The 25,810-nt window shown below is 41.2% G+C and overlaps 1 protein-coding gene across 1 annotated transcript; it reads right to left on the bottom strand.

The window, feature by feature from the left end:
- Window positions 1-19,267: 19,267 nt before the first annotated feature.
- bmp2b (bone morphogenetic protein 2b) lies at window positions 19,268-24,266 on the bottom strand. The gene is made up of 3 exons (XM_087812597.1): window positions 23,778-24,266; window positions 22,727-23,094; window positions 19,268-20,520 (listed from the first exon to the last, which is right to left on the bottom strand). Exons 2-3 carry the CDS (start codon window positions 23,079-23,081, stop codon window positions 19,613-19,615), a joined length of 1,263 nt encoding a protein of 420 aa, XP_087668723.1. The 5' UTR covers window positions 23,082-23,094; window positions 23,778-24,266; the 3' UTR covers window positions 19,268-19,612.
- Between the last annotated feature and the right edge of the window lie 1,544 nt (window positions 24,267-25,810).

The following is a 25,810-nucleotide window of genomic DNA, read 5'->3' as shown; positions in this document are numbered from 1 at the left end:
AATTGCAACTGATGTGGCGACTTTTCAGTTTTCAAGACTGTCTACACTGTTTCCCTTTTCCGAAAGTCTGGGGAAGGGAGCAGAAACAAATGCTGCTTTAAGTATACAGTCTAGTACTATCTACTTTTTTTTAAAACATCAAACACAAGTTAATACAAATCAAATTCCTTCTTATCTAGACTCTTGCTTAGATCTGAATGCTTGGGCTCCCAACCCTTTCCCCCCCCATGGTTTAATAAAGTCTTTATTTAACAGACTGACCTTTATCGTGTGGCAGTTTATACAGCAAAAACAAAATAAGTCCGCTGGCATCAGTGCATCCAAAACACAACTGACCATAACGCTGCACCAGTGGGAGATACGTCTGAGAAAATGTTTTGGTTTTTCGTAATAAAAACACAGCTGAATTTTTACATGGTGGGGTGCAGCTAGTTTTTGGGAAATGTATTAACCAATAAAGGAAATACAGCGAAAATATCTACACTTTAAATTTGAGAAGTACTCCACAGATACAATAATGTACATGTATGAGGTAACCACCTTCTGATGAGTTATTGTCACTCAATTTCCCTGTCGGTATCTGCTAATGTGCGTAAGAATAATGCAGCTCTGTGACCATCAGCAGAGCTGAATACAGCCACATGCCCTACTATGACTTTTATTAGGTCTGTCAGTGCAGACAGGGTGGGAACACTGCCCACATTTGGTCCAAGATTAAATAACACCTTTTCTTTCAGGTTCCACATCGGGAGTATTTTTGGGGTGAACCCTTCGCACGGAAGCACCGGGGTGTCATCCCACCACGTCCTGCTCTACCCACCGCGGTCCCCACGGCAGATCTTACAGGTACAGGGTAAACGGAAACGGGGTGTTGTGTTGCTTTCCTTCCCGCACTGGTCGACCCAAACTGGCCGTGAATGGGTGCCATTTTCAAACATGCAAATGTGGAAAGCCTTTCCCTATATCAGTTGATGCTAGTTTGTCTTGGCCTGGAGCTTTAAGTCCTGAGGTCAGTAGTAAGACACACTGAGAGCGAGAAAGAGTTGCATAAACTTTGGCGGGATTAGTTTTCCAACACTTTCCATGGCTGAGATCTTGTGAATGAATCCATTGTGGGCTGGGTCTCGGTTGGCGGAAAGAAAAACCTGTCAGGAACTAGTTCATTAACACCTAGTTTACTGTTTGAAGTAAGTTATTCTACCAGTATGAAGGGAAACCTAATTCATGTCAGTTAAAGGTTCCATTAAGTCATAATGAGTCGGTTAATGTGGCAAAACAAATTGACGAAAATCGTCTCCAGGAACAATGAGGCGTCCCTCTATGATCGGGTAACTTCAGATCCACTTTTAACCTTGGCAAATACCCCCAAGGGATGCCCGGGGGTGTGATCGGCGAGGGCCAAATGTATTTTCTGGATGTGGAAAATTCAGTAGTAGTCGAAGAAGGAAGTGGGAAAAGGTCACGCTCGATTAATGGCAAAGCAATCTTGTGAACCAAAAGTATGAGTGGTGACCTGTTTGGGGTTTTCCTTTCCACTGCCAAAATTAAAGTAACTAACTTTTCCCAGCCTCCTAAGTTTTGGTTGCGTGAAACTGGAACTTGTGTTAAAGCTTAAAACCAATGCCGAGCATTGAAAACACAGTAAATAAGCACCAAAATGATAAAGAAAGACATGAAGTAAAAATATGTATGCTGCTTTTGTGTTTTTCATTAATAGATGTGAAAATTGGCTAATTTGTGTACCATTTAAGTGCTATTCTAGTTTATAACTGCATTCTTAAGTCATAAAATCAATGTGATATAAGTGAGATCATCAAGTTTTACTGGAAAGTATTTGGAAAATCGACTGACATTTATCAAACTACTAATGAGTCTGGCCGTCATGTCTCTCTCATATAATTCATCTTACTTTCGTCTTACCAACACACAACCAGCTGTTATAGCATCTAGAATGTACTCAAGCTAATTCACAAGTAAACAATATTATATTGCAGCCCATAATTGTGAGGAAACATTCCTGAAAAGACTACCTGATGATCTAACCATAGCTGCGGGTTAATGTTGGAGATGGAATCATTTAAAAAAAAAAAGTGAAGACACTTGGATGGTAAATTACTCACCGAGCCTCTTTCCCTTCAATTAAAATGGGATCCTAAACAATGGCATGGCTATCTAGAGCCATTGTGGTGAGCTAGTGTCCCGCTAAAGACGTCACCCTAATTCAGGGAATGACACAATGACACAGTACTACAGCCAAGTAGGACTGGATAGAGTTGGCTTGGAAGTGCGCAGTGGAAACATGCCATAACTCTGAGGCTATAGTGTTTTTCTCATCAGGAAACCAATGGAATTCTCACACTAAAAGCCTCTCAAATGGGTAGAGTTTGTTTGCAAATAAATAAATGTGAGGAAATCTGTTGAAGGAATGAAGGGGTCATAAAAGGTCTTTGTTTAGGTATCTATTTTGCTCATTTAAAGGTAGGTGCCTGTGTTAGCTAGGGTGTTACTTATTGTCCCGGGGTGGTTTTTAGAAACAGGAACCATAAACCAAGACAAATAAAGTTGGGTAGCAAGCAGCATGAGTGCAACCTCTTAAGCGTCTGACTTTCTTCTCCTATCTGTTTTTTTGTTTGTTCTTTTAAAGAAGTCCCTCTGGTGAGACAAAAGTGCCGCCTTGAGCAAAACCTCTACTCCACTCTCATGGTATGTGTGGGACGTCCTATTTGTACATGCTTGGAGCAAATTAGACCAGCAGCTGGGCAAGTCTGTGTTGGCTTTTCGTGATAAAAATATGTTCTGGTCAACCTCACAGCCCCGGATGAAGATGCATAGACGTGTTTCTGTACGAGGCTGACCCCTCATCCTATTTGTTTGTCAGCGCTTTTATGTTCTAGAAAAAGGTAAATGATGAGGATGAAATAAGGAGTGGAAGTTACAAATGAGGGTGGAAAGAGAGGAGGGGTGGCCGGAGTCAGTAGAAGGACCACCTATGCAGATGTTTTCCACATGTATAAGAAAAACAAGCTTCAAAAAGGAGGAGGCAAAAAAAAAGGGAAGGCTGCACCTGTTGTGGGCTGATATCTGGCCCAGAGGGATACCGGTCCTTGTGATGTTTCATGTTGCATGAGTCATTAAACAACTGGAGGTAAAGCAGGCCTTTAGCTTGTTAGATTATTATTCTCAATTGTTTAAATGTATTTAGATGTTCAGGCTCAATATTTTAGTTAAAAATAAATGTAAATGTAAATTACAAAAAACTCTAACACAGACATCTTGCTCAATATATGTATATATACTATACATCATATACATGGTTCTGTATATAGTATTGATTAATGAATTTATAGATTTACTTTATTATCTATTTAGAATGATGCTGTACCTTTTCTAGAAGAAAACTAATACGTTATTTGGTTTCCCTATTTCCCCCTTGTATTTCTTCCCTATTTTTTTAACACTTGTGTTATCTCAGGGTCAAGGTGACCCGAAGGCCCGAAACCAATTGTGTTTGAGGTATCTGGGTCACCTTGACCCTTGTATTTCTTCCCTATTTTTTTAACACTTGTGTTAACTCAGGGTCAAGGTGACCCAATGGCCCGAAACCAATTGTGTTTCAGGTATCTGGGTCACCTTGACCCTGAGATAACACAAGGCTTAATGCTGAGAAAAACATGGCTCAAGATTACCATAGTACATTTGTGCCAAACGTTATTCCACAAAAACTATTTTTTTTATTTAAATAATGTTGTGCTTAAGACCTTTCAGTTTTCATTATGTTACATTGTAATGATCAAATTGTGTCAATAAAAATAATGCTGCCGTTGTAGTAGAAGACTGAACGTATTTGTTACTGGCTCCCTCCACTGTAAGAAGAGTATAATTGCATTGTAAGGAAAACATAAGTGTCTCTAGCCCTGTTTAAACAGCCTGCTTAGTTTAAATGAATCAAGGAAATGTCCTTGTTGTTGTGGTCGTCGTTTCTTTCCGGAAGCTTCAGAAAGTACTAATGAAGGCACCAAATGCAACTTTCATCTCCCTCCTTGTTGGTCAAGTGGTAGCGCAGGCAGAGTTATTAGTCAAAAACAACCACAGCCAAAGAGTTCTGCTGCACAAATTATGACTTTTCAATACCAGTACAAATATCATAATAAATATAAATGTAAAACATAATATCGATACTTGGATTGACATATTGATTTTGCAGCATCTTGTTTGTAAACAACTCAGCTTCTCGTTTTTCTTTTGATCTCTATTTCCATAGGAGTATTTTGGATTCCTAAAAAAACGTTGCTAAGTTACAAGCCAGAGAAGACGTCATTTTACTGACGATATTTTATGCTTCGGAACCATCACAGCAGGCCGGAGTCATGGGTGGCAAGTCCACAGTGGGCCTGGAAAGCCACATCAGTGGCTGCAAATGACTCATGCCACATTTTCTGTTGTATTTCGGGACAAGCTGTTGCCAACAACAACAGCCCAGGCTTCAAACGGGATGTGATCACGACACTTGAAAAGTGCTTAAGACAAATACGATGATTGCTCTTCCGTACGCTTCGGATCACAATTTAATATTTTAATCACAACTTTCCTGTTTGATTTGTGTACGCCAGTCACGCTACCTCTTTACTGTTGGACGGCCCAGAAAGGTGGAAGGCAAATATATTTTCTGTCACCGTGACAGGAATAAGAAATCGTTCTGACTCGGAATTGAGTTCTTAGGCTAATCATCCATGATTACAGCCCTGGAAGCCAAAATACACGATGTGAAAAGAGGTTGTTTTCATCCGCTTTCAGCAGCAGCAGCGCAGCTGGCTGACAGAACTATGTATTCTCTCGAGGTCTCTGACTTCACATCTGCATCTATTGGACGGCACTGCAGCAGGTCTTCTTCCCCTGGGGACAGTCCTGGGAGACCTGGGCAACCATTGGCAGCCACCATGTTTCGAGGTGTCATTTCAATGTGGTCAATTAGCGACAAAAGAATCTCTTGTTGTTGCCCGATGTTTGTCGGAATGCGTTCCAAGTGCTGTGGAAAGGAAAAAGGACAGCCAATGGCCAACGTCAAACAAACCTGGTCCAGCTCACCTGTGCAGTGAATTTGGAACCAAGTGACCCAGATCTGGATGGAAACCATTGCAAATATTTCCCAGCAAGGTTCTGTGGAAGAAGTATTTAGTGGGGCCTCTCAGTGGGGAATTTTGCTAACTGTAAATGATTCAGAGTGCAGTTCGTGTCATCTGTTCCAGACAAGTTGTAAACACAGGTTTGCCATCAAACTGTAGCAGGTGCAGAGCAGTGTGAATATAATTAAATACCCCGCAAGGCAGTTTGTTTACAATGAACTCTCTGATATTTAGAGACTTGAGTATGGTTTTGAGCAGAGTGGTTGCAGATGAGCAGTGAATTTGTTTATGGACATGTCAGTTCTGTATTGCTGGCAGGACAAACCTGCCCAGAATACAGCTGAGTTTAGAAGTGTAAGCCACGCTGCAAATATTTGACTTGGCTCTTGAAAAGAGTTATATTGGCACAGAAAAGTCTTGAAATAAAAACAGCAACCTTGGGAACAATTATACTAAGTAAAAGTGTGGTAAAACCCTGTGCTACTGATTTTTGGTTAAATCCAAAAGGAAATATGCTCATTAACTGGTTTTATCGACCCCAATACATGTAAGAAAGTATTTATTGGGACTCTCTGTTCACTATTCAATATAATGCAGCTGCCAAGGTGTGTTACCAATTGGGAAGTGGGAAGTTCAAGCCAATGATGGCCCAAGAATGGAATGAACAGAATGGGTAGTTTTGGCAAATTCACTTTTTGTAAAACTACTGATCCAGTAGATGGTATTGGTGGGCACACATGGATTTGGAGAACAGTGATTATGAGGCTCTGGATCCCCAGGCTAGGGTTTCCATGGTAACCGATGTTCACTACGAATAATAACAACAATAATGTTTTATTTGTATACAAGCGTCACTAAACGCATGAATGAAAACCTACGTATAAACCTGTAACAGACCAGTTTCGGAAATCAGGATAGAAAAATCCAGACAGGTCACCCAGTGGCATGAAACACAAGCAAATAATCTACAGTATATTAACATAAACCAAAAAATAAAATGGCTGTCAACACAAGCGTACAGAAATAAAGAAGATAACAGAAGAGGAAACTGGAAGCAAGTGGAGTTTCACTCACCAATAAATCTACAAAAAGCTCAAAGGCAGCAAGGAAAAATGCAAAATGCAGGAGATGGGACCACCTGACACCATGGACTGGAACCAGAAAGCTCATGTAGTAACTGCTGTAACTGAGGTTGTATAAACCTCTCAAGAGAACACACAAGAAAAGACACAAAGTGACAAAAAAAAAAACGGTCTTGAGGTCTATATTATAGACATTTTAACAATTGTTAAATTTTATAAATGTTATTGAGAATAATCTTTTAGTTTATACTGTGTGTTACATACAGTAAATACTCATCCAAGAATGCCTGCCCAACCAATCCAGAATTAACAAGCGACCAGTCAAAAGACGGTTTGTCGGCAAAATGTTCATATGCATAAATTGGAATTGGCATGGGAGGCTACACATTCCCTCATCAAGTAAAGCATCAAGTTGAATCATTTATGGTCTATTAAATGCTGGAGTCCTTTCTGCATTAAGCACACAAACATTGGTTTATAGCCTCTTATTCCAGCCTCATTAGTGCGGGCATTGACTGGTTCTCCTCTCAGTCGCCATTGATGCTCCACCTGCAGAACACACAAACACCATTGCTTTCATTGACACAAGCACCGAGGCTACTGGCCAGCCACCTAGCTAACCATCATCCAAACCTTTAAGCCAACTTTGTTTGTTCACAGCTGAGGCTCAAAAGAAAGGCAGGACTGGTGCAGAAAAGGGCCAGCTTTGACAATTTTCACACAAAGGGAGCACTGTTGGCTAACAGTAAGCGGCCTGTTTCTGGGAGGTTTGCACTGTTCCTGGGGCCCATTTCATGGAACAGTTAGCAAGGCCAAAGGCAACCCATGGACTGGAGTGATAGTTAAGGCCTTCAGGGCCAAACCTGGGTCTGGCCTTCCGTCCCCCCTTTTTTGACCTAACCAGTGGCTTTTAAGAACCAAGATGGACTGTTGGGGGCTGCAGGTGTCCACTCTTAGAAAACAGAATTAGGGAACTTGATAGTTTTTTCTTTTATCGTTCTTTATATGCAGGAGTTTTTTATATTGAAAGGCAAAAAGGACTAAAACGATTGCTATATCTGTGCACTCAGGTTTCAATACAATCATTTGGAGTGTAGGAATGTGCGATACTTTTCAAAATACTTTCACTTGCATTTAAATAATTAATATTTGCATTCTACATTGAAGAGACTTCCACGGTATTCACCACTTCTCCCACGACAACAAATTCATAGCCATGAAAGTTAACACTGAGACGGGACATACCACTGCAAAGGAGATAATTCCACACACTACTTCCATGATTCAGGATTGGTGAAGGCTCAGATGAAGGCATGAGAGCCCACCATTGATGGGTAGTATTTGTGAGTTCCCATAACTCGATAAATAGCAACCATACATTATAAACAAACCATAATCAAGGGATTTTCCCTAGTTTTGAAGAAACTGAGAGCAACCAAAACAGAGGAGAATTCATCCAATAAATGACGACGCCCTTAAAACCTTCTAAATCCAGGAACTGATATTCCTTGTTTTGATGGCATCTTCTCTTGGACATCTCGTTGAGGTACATTCTATTTTTTTCATTTATTTTCGGACGAAAAAATTCAGACAAAAATGCATTCTTTTCAAGTGGTGGATTTTCTTATTTTAACATTAAACATAAAGACATCCTTAGGTTTTATTCTCTACGAATTGATTTTGGAACACACAACAGACCTTCCTCTGTTTTCTTCAATACTGTTTTTCACCAAATGTTTCTATTTGGTACATTTTAAATGATGCAGGTGTCTGGATTTTCAACAAGGAACTGGCTTTACTGAAGTGTGAAGGGTGTACCGGGCAATTATGAATGGGCAGATTAACAACCGTCTGAGCGGTCAGGGCCATTCATCTTACTACAGACTTGGGCTGGATCATAAATTTATTCCTGCCTCCCATCCAGAATGTCAGTGTTTGAGGGGATGCTTCCTGCAGCTGCAACTGCAATCGCGAACGGCTATTAAAAGGTCTCTGTTTGATTTCAACTTAATGGGAGGGGGAACCCAGAAATACAACTTGTCTGGTGACGAGGGGAAGGAGGAAGAAAACATGGAAGCGAGAGAGAGAGGGAGAGAAAGAGAGATTAATATCCATGCTTTTCTCTCGCAGACCACAGAGTAGGCATAAAGAGCCGAGTGGCTCATTGATGTCAACCCTAGCTGTTCCTGTCCTGTAGTTTTGAGTTTGGTTTGGACTGAACAGGCGGCCTGGCCTACAGGGGTAGGGAGGACAGAGCTGATGGTTTCCCACATCAGTCAGGGGCCTCTGATAGGTGGTCACACAAGCCTGTAATGACAGGGGGAGAGATTTAGTATTAAAGTCTGCTCCACGCCTCCTCCGCTGCTCCTGTCTGACGTAAGGCTGTTAAATACGGGGATGAGCGCATGGTATGGCGTACGAGGAAGGGAGTTAGACCCGACTTAAATATACTGCTCCGTGTGAGTGGCAGGGCTGTCTTGGTGAGCTGCTAGGAACACAAGAAAGGCAGTAGTGACGTTTTGTTTTGATTAAAAAAAGGTTTGACAGCAGGCTAGCGTCTTATTTATGCCTCTTTTAAACTTTTAGTTAGTTGTATAACTTGTCTAGAGAAATGTCCAAGTTCTTAATGTGTGTCTGTCATTATATTGGTGAGGTTGTGTAATTTATTGATTTTCAGACTTTTTAAAATAACAACTACCTACTCCATGCTACAATGCTAATGCTACTACTTTCCGGGGATACACCGTCTGTAGAAACAAGGATATATTTGTAGTATTGCCAAAGTACTTTATTCTGGTGTTGTAGAATTTACAGACCACATGACTCTTGACGGAGTCAAAACTGCTTTCATTTGTTTTGAAACCAAAATATGTCCAAACATCAGCTTTAAAAGCTCCTGGGGTCGACTGTATCCTCTTGTCCTCAGTCATGGCCAAGATTTAGTGTTCAGTATTTCATAGTCTTTTAACTGCTTAGTATGTAATTAATGATGCCATCTAGTGGCCAGGAGTTTAAATACAATGAAAAAATGAACACTGTGTGAAAATATTTGTATGTTGCACGTGTGAAAAATAACTATTAACACGTGATTTGAAAGAGAAAAAATTGAAGTAAGAAAAAAAAATTCAGTGCTGTTAAAAATCGGAAAATAACAATAAAACTTAATCCGTAAATCAACATTTTCCTTTTAGTATATTTATTTTACCTTACTGGATTGAGTTTGTTTCCAACATAAATATAATTTGTAACTGACTCATTGTATTGTGTCATCACATTTTCAAAAATGTTATCTGGTGAAATATGATGCTAAGGCCTTGTCAACACAAAACCACATTTTTACTATCGCAATGTTTTTCCTGCAGTAAAAAAAACAACAAAAAAAAATTCTTTAACAACAAAAATGAAAATCTATGTCCACATTAATTTGCTAAATCAGAAATAAAATACCTGGCAAATGCTAATAATGGCCTCCAAACTCCCAAGAAAGCATAGGTTACCATTTGACTACTTTTTATTTTAATGACAGAGAATACTTTTGTTAATATTTCCAATAAGATCAGTACTGTGTGAGCAATACTAATAGACTGCCAACGTTTAGAGTGAAAGACTGAGGTTACAGAGATGGGGATATGACATCTTCGCTTTGAAAAAGTTGTGCTTTGATTATACTGACAAAGATGCAATATACGTGCTTTTAAATCGATTCATTCCGGCACTCGATTTCAAAATAATTGCGGTTTCGGTAACAAAAAACGGCAGTTTCATGTGGAATACAACACAGAACTTGTCCAGATTCAAACCCCATTTTTGTGTGGACGGGCTCAACAACACAGTCAAACTATTCAGGACAAAATTTATAATATTAAAATCGCAACAATGTGAGAAATTATTCCAGATATTTTGAGGCGTACTTTACTCTTTAAAATGATTTCAGTAGAAAGAATCTTAATAAGGGTTCAACAAACAATTAAGTTGTTTTTTTTGTTCCTTGGCCTATTTTCAAGACTCGCAAAAGTAAAATTAATTTTAAATAACCTTACATTCAAGACATACTTTGTGTAGTGTTGCACCTGTTTCCACTGATCATCACACCACACTGACATTTGAAAAAAAAATGCCTCAGTCAAACTCACCCCATGACCTTCTCCAGCTAACATAAACTAATTAGGCTCGCTCTGAAAGGAACGGCCAACCATTGAATTAATCAGCCTCCACAGATCTGGACCGCTCGAATCCCGCTCTGGTCACTTCTGTCCGACCGGCCCTCATTATCTCACGTTTTCAAAGGAGCGCTGTGGCAAATAGCAGAGAAGATGAAGAAACAGGAGGTGGTGGTGCAGGAAGGGGCTTCCCCAGTTCCTCTCCTCTCACGTCGGGTTCAGAAAAGAAAAGTCAAGCGTGAAGCCCGGTGAGTGGTCAGTACCGCTCAGTCCAGCATGCAGCACAGAGGGGGCTTTTGTCCACCGTCACTTAGCGCCAATTACAGCCCGTCAAAATAGTTTTTCTACTGCGGGGCGACGTGTTAATGGGCCCAACGTTGGGTGTGAGGAGCGACCTTGTCCACACACACCAACGAGGGGTCACGGGTTAATAGGGCCCCTCTGATGTGGCGGATGAGATTTTTGCAACCTTTAGCTGGCAAGAGAATAGCGGGACAAAGCCTGGAGAATGTGATACAATTAGGCGGACAGCTAGCCGTTCTGAATAGTTGTTTAGAAGTTTGAAGCGGGAGAGCGGCATTAGCAAGGAGCAGATGGGCCGTCGGATGCTTGCCAAACAGGTGCCAGGGAAGGTCAACGCCTCCTCCCGAATAGAAACGAGGACACAGGTGAGCAGAGAGACACTAGCTTTATTTGTTGTGAACGGCAATTAAAATCTTGTTGGGACAGATAGTCGTTGAGAGAAAGTCCCTTTTGTACTAATGAAGAAAAGGTCAGCGGTATAATTTAAACTCTTGATCATGTACCCATGAATCTAATTGAGCCAAGAATCCTATTGACTGACCGATGTCGAACTAGAAGGTCCCTTTTTCTATAAGATAAGTTTGGGCAGATGAGATGAAAGATTTGCGTACACTGTCTTTTTCCCACTATATGTTTATTTCAGAGCATGACGTGAGCAGAGAGACATGTCTTTGTTGACACCATAAAAGTGGGAACAGAACCAATGTGGAGGGTGTTCACAAGAGAGGAAAAATCCAGCCACATGCAAGAGCGTAGTACTCAAAGATCCCAAAAGTACATACAGCATGCATTGAAGTTTTGATCACAACCACCACCCCCCCCACCCCCCTCGCTCAGCTCTTCAAGGAAATGCGGCTTTCTGGACCCCAGCTACATGTACTTGATGTTCAAAAAAAAAAAGGAGGTGATTGAACTCTAAATTGGATTTGTTTAATCTTCGACAAGTTTGAACATCCTGTGTCAACACGCGTGTGCAGACGCCGGAAACGCAGGGATGGGAAATATACTTGGCAGTGGTACAGATGCCACAATGTAGGACTAGTTGGCTTGCAAGTTAACTCGTCTAAGGATGGGATTTTAACTTCAAACTTACAGCTAGGCTACTTCCCTTAAAACTCAACGTATTAGAAAGAGTTTTAACAAAGAGTAAAGGAAAAGTGAAGGTCAGTTGAGGTTATTTGAGATTGTAGTGCCTTCTTGAAGTATAATGTGAACTTGTCTCTTTGGCCAAATATCTTATGTGTTGTTGTATGAAAATTCCTTTTTTTAAGTATTGTTATTAATGTGTTTTCTTTTAAATGATAAGGTAAATTAACAAATGTAATTTTAAATTTTAGTGGTTTGATTTATGTTATCTTTCAAAGCCATTGCTCTCATTGTCGTGTTTTATACCTTGGCACGTACAAAGAATCTTCTCTATGACTAATCTTAATTCAGACCTCCATCCTGACGAAGATAAAGTGCAAGACTAAAGGAAGGATTGGGGGGTGGGGGGGGCGGAAGACACAAAGGATTCCGGAGAAGACAAAACAACAAAGAAAAGAGGAAACAGTGAGAAAGATGGAAAGAACGTGAGACTGACTGAAAAATACAACTGAAAGCAATGGAAAAAAAAAAAAAGAAAACAAAAGATGCAAGAAAGAGCAAGATGTGGGCCATTCATAAGCAGGGGAGAAGCAGGGCCAGCACACCTGCTACTATTCACTTCAGAGGAAATAGACACTCTGTGGAAGAGAGGCTGTTGGCCTCAGGACAAAACCGCTGCAGCGCCAAATTAGAAACAGGAAGGACTGTGGCTAAGGCTCAGATTAAAAACGCACTCCCCACATGGACTCAATATACTGCAGCCCTGATCCCACTCTGGAAACCCAAAACCCAACAGCACTATTTTATGCCCCAGTCAACAGAACACCCGCTGTTTGTACAGTGACAGAACAGAGATTCATTCCAATGTCATCTAATAAATGTTGGTAAACGGAACTATATATAACCGTTTAAAAATACGGTTTATGCTGTTTAGTTTACCAACATGTTTGTCGAATAACAGTTTATTTTGTGTGGATATACGTTTCATAAATATGAAGATAAACATAAAGATATTTTGCTAGCATTATATCAACATGTTTATTATATAGAAATCATGGTAGGAGCCCAGTGAGGTTTATCAAATTTTGCAGATCAAATTTTTAGAATGTATTAATACATTTAAAACACTGTGTATACTTAATTAATTGCACATACATGGATGAAGTGAATATATTAAGAAGAAAACATCGCAACAAAACCACAATGATAAAAGCCATAGCATTATTTTGGGGAGTATTTCTAGAGAATGACCAGAGGAGAGAAATCCTTCCAAGCTGTTGCTCCTAAGCTTTGGAACAATCTTCCTCTCTCTTTGCGTTTGATGATCTACTGACTCCTTTAAGAAACATCTTAAGACGTTTTTATTTGTTCAGGCTTTTCCTTAATTTTCTGGAACTCCTGTTGTGTTTTGAGTTTTGTCCTGCCCTTTAAAGTATATACTTTATTGAATATTGTTTTGATTGTATAAGCGCTTTGTGACCCTGGTCTGGAAAAGCGCTATACAAATAAAAATGACTTACTTACTTACTTACTATTGTAGCATTTCCCAGGTTCAAAATGTAGTGATTGGAAACTTTATTAAGTTAGCTATAAATTCTGTCGTCTTTCAAAACAGCTCCCATGTGTGCATCGCCACTAAACATTTTATGAATGAATGGTCCACTGGCAAAAGTTACTCCGTCTAATGAAATAATTATGGTGGCTCAAAAAAAAACCGTACTAGTCTTTTATACTAAAAAGTTAAAGGGGTTACATTTAAAAGTCATCACATGGGAAAACGTCGCATTCGGTTCTGTATTTCCATAGACTCATGGGACTGTCCTAGCAATATGTTCTTTTCAATCTATCATTTCATTGTGGTCACTGGTGGTTGAATGGCTCACTGTAATCATTTTTACAGATACCGAGAAGTCCTTTTTGTCATTTGCATAAAATGTAAATGACATCGTAAAGAGTTGTTTTTCTTATAACCATGAAGAGAAACGGTAGAGGCCACGGATTAGCGTGAGGGGGAGACATAAGATCATATTTAACCTGCCATTCAGCAGATTCACAATAGAGCTTCACAGTCTGGCTTCCAAGTTCCTTTTGATGTAGCTCCTTACTCCTTTGAGCCACCAGGAGAGGTCATCACTCTGTAAAGGACTGTATTCACCACAATTCCACTGACGGATGTCTCCGGCTGGCACGCTGAAAGACACACACACACACACACACACACACACACACACCCATACATCACGCAAGACTGAGAGCACTGCGACTCTTAATAGGAAAACCTGCCATGACATCAGTCGGGGGTTGCAGGTGCAGGGTCGGGACAGGAAGTGAGTCACAGGAAGGTTCGGTGAGGCAGTGTTTGCCACTGTCAGGCTGTGGGATCTGCAGCGGCGAAGGAGTGGGAATTAGTGTCGTAGCTGTGCTGGCTACAGCCGAAAGGTCACGGATCTGCTCTTGACATAAACGGTCGTGTTTGTTTACCCTCTCTGGTCAGGTTGAAGAAACCTTCTTTCAACACAATATTTAGGCAATAAGTCATATTCCTGCTGCTAAATAACAGGTGGTTAAAAAAAAGGGTAAAATGACTTCTTTTCACGTAGAGAAAGGTCTGGTGAGAACACATTCAGGTGTACACAGTGTGAACTACACAACAATTGCAAACTTTGAACGACCAGAACCAAGATGGGTGACAGATGCATAAAGGATACGTTGAATATGTCAATGTCGGGGCATCGGTTTATACAAAGCCTATTATGCTAATCAGAAAAGCATGGTGAATGGATTTGTCCGAAAAAACCACCCAAGGAATCGGGGCTGTTCTCCGTTGCGCATTGCATCTGGAATCAGCCTCTTGATAATCTGCTCTAAGTACAAAAGGTTCAGCACCAGCTTGTTCTCATAGACCACCAAGTAGGAACCCAAACTCTAAAACAGGTCTCCTTTCAAAGGGAGGATCAACCAATGCTTGGGAGAGGGGTTTTTTTCCATGCTTTGAGGGTCCGTAAGGTGCCACCCCGACACTTTAAAAGTCATGGCAATATTTTTAAAGGACGTTATCATAAGCTCAAGAGCTGGTCCTATAAATACATTTGGTCTCAGCTCGCACCTTGTATTCATCGCTCACAATGTCATGATACCTGGCAATATGGTCTAATATCCTGGAATTAGTCCAATAACTTAGTTAAAGCTTCTGTAGGCTCAATATGTCGTAGTTTCCTGTAACAGAAGCCATTTTTAAAGTAAAGGTAGTTCCGGAGCCCAAAAAAGGGACACATTAAAAAAACAAAAAAACAACTTCACATGCCAAAAAGAAACTTGTGTACAAGGTTTCTGCTGCGCATGTGAAACTTATTTATATATGCTTTTTTAGGTATCTTTTTGCGTTTTACTTACTTATAATATAAAATATATCTGGATTTAACAATTGTTTCCAATTTGTACAGTGATGTGGACCTTTTTTATAAATCAAATACTGCCGTCTGTCTTTTATAAACACCTATTGTTCCCAAAGAAAAATAATTTGTATAAATATATAAAAAATATATACAGTATATATGGTATAAGAGTCTGGTTTAAGGTTTACCATTTACCAAGATTGGTTGACTCGTAGCAGGTTATGCAGCAAATAAAAAGTAGACAGTACTAACATATTGTTACATTAATGTTAAATAATGTGAGAAATAATTCAATTTTGGTGGTTCTTTAGGGCCCTCAGGATTAAGGAAGAGTTTGAAAGTTTTAACATTAACTTGTATGGCTTCTAAATGCTGTAATTCTTTGTACTCACAAAAAACTAATAAACTTTTTAAACAAGCCTTACAATTGAAACACTAAAATAAATCAACTTCCATATGACTCCAGAGACATCATTTGTAGCTCTTGTTGATTAGACAATGTGTTTTTTTTTTCTTGGCAGAAGTATGCATTGACTTAGTACTTATCTACGTTTAAACAATTTAGTTGAGTTTTTTCAATTATGCATCGTAATTAGGACATTATACTGACAGATGTCCACCCGGCGCGCAGGGGGATGTCATCTTGCACTTGATTGATCTCGCTACTTCCTGCTACAAAGACCAAAGCCACTCCCGAAACCACACGCCTCCTTTCAAGCTCATGATATAGGAGACGCCCTCGAGCAAAGTTCCAGAACCATTTTTTTTTTTTTTTCTCGCCGCCTTCTTTCTTCAAAAACCCTAATGTAAGCATCAGTTATCTAGCAATGGTCGTCTGGGAAATCTGTCAAGGGTGTCCTATGTCTGTCACTGAAAGTTCCTTCAAAGTTCATGGTTTTCGAGGAGTTTGTGCATGTAGGAAAATGAGTGTCTAGTTTATAAGAGTTTTTGAAATAAAATAAATCTCTTCCCCACATTTAAAAATGTCTTCTCGCCTTCTGCTACCCCCTACTGTCCATTGTTTAATAGTGTTTTGTTTTATGTTACAATAGGCACTCGTAACTTTAATACGGGTTTGGCAAGGTGATTATGAGGGATTTTAAGATAAGATTAATTAATTTAAAGGAGCCTGAGCGATCACATTATGAATACACCGTTGTCACTTAAGTGGTTGTAGCTTTTGATACATTGTTGCGTGTTTCAAAAACACAGGCATCTGTTGCTACGCATGTATAAATGGAAGCTCCTGGTTGTTTACATGTAAGACTTCTATCATCCATCAGCGTTCTGGAAAAGTCATTTCCACATTCGCTCTGCTTCTGAATCTGTTTGCTTCTCCGTTTGATGTGTTCAGAGCTGCAGCACAGATGCCACGGTCCTGGCTGTGCTGGACGTCATGTCCTGGAAAAGCACCACCTCCACAATAAGTGAGCACGACACGGCAGACCGTACAAGTTGAGCTTTGAGTTTTCACACTATTTGTCTTTACTTATTTTCGGTTCAGAGCTCCCTCACGTGACCCCGAGGTCCATCGAAAGTACCAGATATGCCGTGTGGTTTTTAGTTTTTTAAGCCCAGCTGAAAATCTGGAGTTTACAACCCTCACGATCGGGGTTGTTTGGAGCTGCAGATAATTTTTATGTTTTTTTTTTGTTTTCGTCCTCACAAAACTCGCCATGCTCACTGGCCCTGGCTTCCAGTGTTATGCTCATCAGTTGCGCGGCTGCTCTGTTGTGTGTTTGTGGATAAACAAAGTCAGTGAAGGACACCTTTAACTGATTTCACAGATGTTCAATGTAGCAGAAGGGGAAAACTTTTTTTTTTTCAGGAGAGGGACTTTGCAGAAGTCTGTGTAGCAGGTGAGGAGAGTCCTGCCAATAAAACATTTCTTAGACGGACTATTAAACCAGCAACGGTGGTCGGACTGTTACTCTTTTTTTTGTTTCATAGCACATCGTGGACATTCGAGTCCCACTGATATTACCCTACCCCCCTTTTTTTTTTTTTTTAACCATTTTCTTTACTCACTTGAAGGCACTTTGGGTAGTGATGGAGGTGACTTGGCCCCATTACTTTGACCTTTACCCCCGTTCTCTGTGAGAAGTTAAGAAGTGGTCCCCGAGGAGCAGTGTAATGTGGCTTTGGAGAAGTACTAGAATGAATGACCAACTATCACTCCAAACTGGGGTGCAGGCGGGAAGTTTTAGGAGCGAGTGCTTCCCATGTGTCAGGAACCCTGGGAGCAATATTTCCGTCTGAGTCAATGAGAGGTTTATGGACTTCAAATATAAAGAAGAAAAAAAAACCCCGCTCGTAACAGTTTTTGACATGTTTTTTATTCCCAGTCTTTTGTATTAATGGATTTTATTTTCATATAATACGCTTTTAGTTAACATTCCAGAGAAGAAATGTGTGTGCGAAGTCTATAAAAATAATGGCTGCTACTGGCAGAGCTATGTGCAGGCTTGTGGTGTGGTGAGGTCCACAGGGGAGAAATGAACGCCACATGAGACCGAGGGGGGGGCGGATGTAAGGTAGAATAAAGTAACACATGCGGAACATTGATACTAAACTTTGCAAGCATTAGGTGTGCGTCACTTTATGCTTTACTGCCTGTGGAATGAAATGCTTTGATTGAAGCATTTCTCAAGTATTCTTTTCAATTTTAATATGTGGCTAAAGTATCTTTTTTTTCAATGCACATTTTCATTGGGGGGCAGAAAAAAAAAAGCCCACCAGGACACCCTTGAATAGATGATTGAAAAAACAACCGTACTTGGTTTTCCATGTGAGCGCATGCATGTGTCTGAGATTGAAAACCAACATTCCACGGTCCCAATGTGCGCTGACATTTAAAAAAAACCCATTCTATTTAGAGCTTTTTTGAGCTGCCTTGTGATCCATCCAAACCATTTCTAATGCAAACACAGCAGAAAATGCAGTCTGTCAAACTCTGCAAAACGCTCTCTCTTTTCATTTCCCCCCTCTCATTATCTGATCTGTTATTGTGGCTCCACGATAAATGTCGGGGTCTTTGGGGTGAAGTTTTGAGTCATATCTTTGTCTGGACTAGAAATTACATTGTTTTCATCTAAAAAAAAAAAAAAAAAGAAATTGCAGTACGCCTTTATTTACACAGGTGTTCCTGCTTCGAACTGCAGTATATGATATGTTTTGTTTCTGCCAGCCTTCTCCGATGTCTTTGTGAATAAATCACTACTCTTTTACTTTTGCAGAGTGTCTGTGTGTGGCTTTGTTTACGTAGTATTCCTTATATATGCTGCTGTTGTATTGTGTTGAGAAACATTCCTGTTTCTTTTCCCCTTTAGTGTCATGACAAATCAGAGCTGTATTACCTGGAGGAGACAAAGGAAGGACGCCAAAGTGGGTACGTGAGTAAGAATCTGTCTGAGCATGTGCAGTATGTGACCAGGTGCAGGTGTGTGTTTGTGTGTTTTTAATAAGCAGCTTGCCATAATGCTTTTTTTTTCTGTGTACTTTCATAGAAAGTAGTGAACTACAAGATATGTTAGGGGTGGTCGGTTCTGAATGAGACCTACTAATATATGAATTAGACGTGTAACGGTGACTTTTACTACGTTGTTTAAGCTAATTTAACGTCTCTATTTCGGTGTCAGCGCTCAATATAAATAAGCCATCTGTCCTGTCAAACCTTCCATGGAAGCTTGGCTTAAGCAATCTACTGATGAGGGTTTTTTTTTTCTTTCACAATATTGGTGAGGGACAGAGAAAACACAGGAACTGGCTTGTTGACAAGTCTTCCCATGGATCTTTGCTCTAATGTGTAATGCATGAAAACATAGCCCGGTGTTTTTCTAACCCTCCCCAGGGAGTCTATGAAATTTGTTGCCTTGTAACTTGTCACTCCCGTCCCATGACCCGACTACCGCAGTTCATTACCATCAGTGGCACCATGACCCCTGCCCTGTCACTTTTCTCTCAACCCTTCCATTGTTACCGGTCTCCAATTACAATAACCAAAGGACCTCAACACTTGTTTCGCCATCTGCACGAAAGAGACCAATCCTTCTTGTTTTTGACCGTTAGAATTTGTCTACAGTCTACAGACGCTCTCTGGAAATCGGAGTGACCACATATTTTCACGATAAATACTCATTATTTATTTACAAATAAAGTGGTTATAATAGAAATAAATACAAAATAAAAATCTGAGCATTATACTTCATGTGGTATTGCACCCATTTCAAAATGTACATCAGAAATACATTTTCAAAACCAGTAAAGGAATATTCCTCTGATTAAAATATTTATTTTCCCAACTTTAACGTAGACATAAATATATTCATATATATATTTTTTCCACAATAGCTCTTTTTGTTTCTCCTTTTTTATATAAATAAACATCTTCATTGGGAAACCGGGTGTCCATAAAAATGTCTTTTTAGTGTCCGTTTCTGTCTTTGTACACCCGCCTCAGTCTCTCAGCGGCAGCCGCAGCCTTCCACCACCATGTCCTGATAGTTTTTGAGGATGACCTTCTCGTATTCATCCAGGTAAAGTAGGGAGATGGGGCTGAGGTCAGTGGGCACACAGCAGGCTCGCGGGATGTTTGAGTTCACCGAGTTGACGAGCGTCTGCACGATGGCGTGATTGGTAGAGTTGAGGTGGTCCGCCAGGGGGAACGGACATTCCCCCTGGCAGTAAAAGGCATGGTAGCCGGGGGGCGCGACTATCCACTCGTTCCAGCCCACGTCACTGAAGTCCACGTATAATTCGTGTCTCTTACAACTGGCTTTGTGGTGGTGCTTCCTGCGCTGTTTGCGGAGGGCGGCCTGCCGTTTTTCCCGCGTGTGGAGCACCGAGTCGCCGCGGCCGTCGTGTCCGTAAGTCACCAGGAGAGGCCGAGCCTGAGGCCACGAGTCCTGGTCCCGGTGCAGGGACCTGCTGACCCGGACGTGCCGGCTGCGTTTGTGGGCGCGCTCGCCGTTGGCCTCCTCCGGGTGATGCACCTCCACCATGAAGCCGTGATTGTGGCCTTTCCCCGAGGTCCACTGAGATACAGCAGGGCTGACGTCGAAGCTCTCCCATCTGCTCAGAGAGTCCTTAACAAGCCGCGTGTCGAGCAGGCGGGCCAGGGGTTCCCCGCCGCGATGCGCCGGGTCCCCGAAAAGCTCAAAAATGTTGATGCGGTGAATACCGCCGGTGGTAGCACCGCTCATAGTGCTGTTGTTTTTATGGTTGTCGACGGGAGGTGCGGTTCCCATGACCTGATCCCTGTAGATGCGGAGCTCTGCAGAAGTGACAAGCTCCTCTTCGGGAATGGAAGAGAGGTTGAAGTAGAACTGCTGGGTTGTTTTGCCCTTCAAGCTGGCCAGGGCCTCCTTGGCCTCTGCGAGGAAAAAGAACATTGGAATAACATTAAAGAAAGTTGTAATATAAAAATTCCCTCCAAAGATAAACTTGTTTCAAGAATGCAAACGGTTGTCTATAATTTAACTGTTGGTGCCCACATGGACAAAGAACAAGGGCTATAGATGGTTTCTCACAATGTTTCTTCCCTACAATCCATCACAACCGAGTTGCCACGTGGTTTATAGGAAGAGCAGGAAACAACCGATTTATACTCGAAGGGATTCTCAGTAGCCTCGCGAGATTTTTGGTTAACTTCCTTATGTTCTGAGAATCAAGTTTATCTACTTTAAAAATGATTTACCCTTCAATTTATGGACGTTATAAAGTATTAATCATATGCTTTTTTGGTTATTTGCTTCTGTAAAGTTAGCATAATTAAGGTGTAACTAGGATTGGAATTTTGTTTAGCATCCACAGTTCAGGTGAAATATCTTATTTTCTTTGATGCACTTTGAACTCATTTTTATCACATTCAAAGTTAGGGTTGGTTGTGGTTAAATAAACACAATCTCTGTGAACCCCTGTGCATTTTCAAAGGAGACATTTAGGAAATTCCACCATCTCATCCTAAACCTTCCTCCAGAAGTACAAAGACTTCAATTAGCCACATCACTCCTTATGTGATGTGGGAAAGCCCCGTGTCTTTCTCTCTCTGGTCCGTGTCCCCAATCCTACTCATTCCTCCCTTTCCAAATCCCCTTCTTCTCCCGGTTCCCTCCATCCTTAAATCCTCTTTTCTTTTTCTTTCCCTCTTTGTCACGCTTTCCCCGTGTCTTATGGGAGCATTCTTACTCTCTTAACCTCCGTCCCCCTTTTAGAAAGGAGAACAAGCAGGGACTTGTCAAAAAGCTGCTAAACACATTGTGACTGTATTATGAGTCAAATTTTGTTTAGCAATGCATGCACAAAAAAGGGTTACATTGAGAGAGTAATTATGGGTGTACGTGACTTCTTCTTGCTTAATATATTTTTTAAACTATTATGATAGTTTGTAGCTTTAAAAGTAGCTCCAGGTGCAATACAAGAAAGCATATTGTCCGCTTTGATGTGCTCATCCTCCATCTGTATTTACAAAGATGGTCGTTTCAACCCTCTTTAATGGATGTCAGATACACCTTTTCGTGTTTTAAAGACCTATGGGAGCGTATGTAAACACCCTCCTGAATGGCCGCTGGTGTCAAGGTGTGCTCTGGCCCTGCTTGCAGAGGTTTCCAGCAGTGAGTCGGCTTGGCAGACGGCGCTGTGGTTGTTTGTAGTGTGTCAGAGTAGCCACTGGGTGTCATTGCACTGGGACTCTGGAGAGAACCCAAACAACCACTCAACCACCTCTCTGACTCACCCTTAATGGAAACTTCCCCATCAAACACTTAGGACTCTGTTTAAGAGCTCTATAGCAAAAACCCTCATATTAAATAAAACGACTACAATTGCCAATTTATAATTAAGATGTAGTAGATATGTATTTTATTGCTTTTTTTTTCTTTGTACTTTTGGTGAACTTTGTCCAAGCTGAATGAGTGTAATTCATCTGAGCAGCACATGAAGTGAAATAGTTGAACTGGACCTTCTAAATCCAACCATGTCTGTACCCAGCGTTATAAACTAAGTGAGCAATTACGGTATTATTCAAGCGTGCGTAATGACGCACGGCGCGGACAGACCGGTTATTTAGAAAAAGACGCGCGCCTCTGAGCATTTTAATGTCATAAAAATGAGTCAGAATCCCGTCTGACACGACATCTTTGTCATGGTGTAGTGTCTCTCTCTCTCTCATCGTCGTGGTGCTGCTGAAGCAACACAGTGGATGACTATCACCTGCGCGCACAGGCACACCGCCCTTTATCCCGCTCCTGTGGTGCGTGTCTGGAAAAACTGTTTTCAGAGCCCCACGCAAACACCATCAATTATTAAGGAAAGAAATTACACCAAGGGATACCACTTGATGTGTTTGAGGCCGGTGACAGCTGTAATGCTTGGTTAAAAGCTCACTGAGGGATACTTTTGTAAAAAAAAATCTCTTTTAAATTCGCATTTCAAGCTGAATTGTCCACATGTCACACTAAAAAAATGACTAAGGCCCCCATAAAAAAAGAGGCTTCTGAAGTTCAATGACTCACGTTTTAAAGATAGGTTTCGGGACTGTCTGAGAGCCCGGCAGGTAAAGGTATGTCACTAATACGCACCTTCATGGTGAAAGCTTCTAATCGTGTTGGCCTTGCTGGCGGCTCTCTCTGCGTGTCTCCCCATGCTCTTGGGCCGCTTGCTGCTGTGGTCCCCGTTGGCCGAGTGCATGCGATACAGGTCCACCATGTACTGGGGCACCACGGCGTCCCTCCCCGGCGTGGGCCTCGTCCTCAGTCCGAACATGTTGAGGAGCCGCAGCTCGAAGTCCCTCAGGAAGCTCTCGGACCTCTGCGGCGTCTGCCTGCCGGACTCGCTGTATTTCCTGCGGCCCTCCTCGGGGATGAGACCCCTGGCACCTTCCATCAACACCTGAGCGAGCAGCAGTACCATGAGGGAGCTGACCACGGCGACCATGATCAGTCAGTCCCTGAGGAAAAGAAGAGATGGGTTCTGTCAATACACCGGTGGCTCAGGTATTGAGGCATTGAGGGGGGGCTTCCCCCAAAAAAACGCGTCCCGGTCCCCCCCCCCCTCAACTTACAGTGAGAAAGAGGAGGAGACACCTTCTTCACTTTGAAATATTTGAAGATGATGAGAGTCAAATTAGCGAAACAACTTTTGGGAAAGTTATGAAAGAAGAAGGAGGGGGAGAAGAGTAGTGGGGGGGGGGGTCTAAAATCAAGGAAAGTCGCGGGCTGAAATTGTAGACCCGGGGTCTTAAATTAGATATAATTGATCTGAGAATAAAAAAGAAATGGAGTTGTAGGATCACAGGAAAGATTGTTGTCAAGGGGGGGGGGGGAGAGGGAGAAAAAAAAGAGTTGAGAAGTGGCAGTCAGCCGGTGCTACAAGCGTCTATTTGCAGAGGCTTTGACGGTCATGGATAATCATAAGGGCTAGAGTTACTTCAAGAGGCTCTCACAGGTGTGAGATCTGACGTGTGAGAGCAGATGTAGTCAAGAGACAAGACATCAAAACACATCAAATACTCAGAAAGAACTGAGAGAGAAGAGCGTGTAAATAAAAGCGCTTCACTTTTTACGCACACGCGTCAGTCCTGTCACCAGCAAAAAAAAAACCAGATTTTTTCTTTAAAAAAAAATTGTTTACCTGACGAGGAAACGCTGTGTCCGTTTCGGTTCCACGTTCAGGTCCGATAAAGTCCACATTAATTCGTGTTTAATCCACGCTGCTTCTCCTCGGAGGACCGCAGACAGTCCATTCCCTTCGATCCCGATCCTCGCATATTCTCTCCAGCTGCAAAACTTTTTTTTTTTTGTTGGGTCGGTCTCGGTTCAGCCACACAGAAAAAACTAGTTTAGGAGGAAGCGCTCAGGCTGGACCCGACACAAACCATCCTGAATAAACATCTCTAAAAGAAAAGAAAAAAAAGGAGAAAAAAGTTCCTAAAAAAAGAGACGCAGAGTTTTGGAGCCCTTGACAGTGCGCTGCTCTGTGCGCTACTGGTCCAATTGATCAGTGGCTTCTCTTCCCCCGGCGACTCTTTTTGTCAAACCGTGATGTCACTGAGGGGCTGTCAATCATTTGTCCTGCGAAGAAAAAAAAAAAAAAAGCGCCTCCTGCGGACTTCTAGCCCCCGAGGGCTCGCGAGCGTTTTTTTTTTCGTGTCAAATAAACACACCTCGGAGCGACGGAGCCTTTTGATAAGATTTTGTCTCCTATAAGCCAGCGGGGAGATTTGTAGTCCAGCGCTGGATGGGAGGGTCAGCGGAGTGAGGGAGAAAAAAGGAGAAATTTTAACCCTGTTTACAAAGTCCCTGTGCCCCCTTTTTCTTTCACTTGTAAACAGGATTCTAAAGCCAATTCTAAGAGTTTTTTTTATCAGGTGTTTGACAAACGAGGGCGTTTTTTTAAAAGCCAAAGTGTTAAAAGGATCAACCATTTTAGATTAAGAGTATTATAACTTTAATCCACGAGTTAAAACCGGGATTTTTTGGTGCTTCGTTAAAAGTTAACAGTTTTCATTGACACTTAAATCAGCTTGCCTTTTATCCTGAACACGTTTATGACTTTCATTATAAAGTAAAAGTAGTAAATAGTAGTCATTTTGTTTACAACAAAATTGGATTTATTCAGTTTTACTCTTTTATTATTAAAATGTGTAACTGTAAAACATAATTTTAGTATAATACATGTGTAATTACAAACTACGTGTTGATTTATTTATCAATAAGATTGTTAAACTCATTTATTGTTTCAAGATCTTGACCTTTAAAGTATATACTTTATTGAATATTGTTTTGATTGTTTAAGCGCTTTGTGACCCTGGTCTGGAAAAGCGCTATACAAATAAAAATGACTTACTTACTTACTTACTTAAAGCTTGATTTTCATTCTGACAACAAGAGGCTTTGAATTTATCTGAGAAAGTCCCATGGTGTCTCCTGACTAGACGAGACCGCCAGGGTGAAGACAGGCTTTGCCTGACTGTCGTAAGGCTATGGGGTGTCGTCAATGGCATTAATGTTTGCGGCATCTCCATAAAAAAAGCCCCCATTGATTCCCTCTTCTGACGTCCATTAGGTGATGTCGGCGGCTGTGTTTTGGTCAAAGCACCGAGTCTGTTCTCTCCCCCCTGAGATGGCAATAGATTAAATCCCACAAAGATCACAAGATATCTTTGTCTTTTTCCAAGGACAATAACATTTTATGAGGGATAATCCCAGATCATCCACTTTGCTATTAAAATGCAGACGATTAGCGGTTGTGTACTGTTACCTGAGTGGCAGTGAGCACTGGTCTGGTCTTCCCCTGACTGGATCCAAACCCCAATGTTGTTGGCCCTTTGAGTTATGTTACATTCACAAAGAAGGCCTTTTAACAGTAACATATTAAAGGTTTAGTTGTTTAGTTGTCTGTATTGAAACTTCTGTTTCAACTTGTAGTTTGTTAATCTTAAGGTTTTACAAGACAATCCCATATGTTTAGTTTAGCATTATAACATTAATCTTTATTTATTTATTTTTTAACCATTCTATTTAATCACATTGAGGCGGGAGTTCCATTGATGGTTTGAGAAGATCCTGCAGCGAAGTCAGATTCTCACCCGTGGTACAGAATTTATCGTCGGGAGCCAGATTCATTTCTTCTTATCTAATCACGGCCACTGATCCAATTACACG

Source organism: Callionymus lyra, chromosome 17, assembly GCF_982586985.1.
Source record: "Callionymus lyra chromosome 17, fCalLyr1.hap1.1, whole genome shotgun sequence".
Lineage (NCBI taxonomy): Eukaryota > Metazoa > Chordata > Actinopteri > Syngnathiformes > Callionymidae > Callionymus > Callionymus lyra.
Note: the sequence above shows the minus strand (reverse complement) of the source record. Positions and strands in the feature narration are given on the sequence as shown.

What these genes read in the sequence shown, in the direction of transcription:
- bmp2b (XM_087812597.1), bottom strand. Translation starts at nt 23,081, where the DNA reads ATGGTCGCCGTGGTCAGCTCCCTCATGGTACTGCTGCTCGCTCAGGTG. An exon ending in TAGAAGCTTTCACCATGAAG is followed by an intron (nt 20,521 to 22,726) that starts GTGCGTATTAGT and finishes TTTTCCTCGCAG; the next exon opens with AGGCCAAGGAGGCCCTGGCC.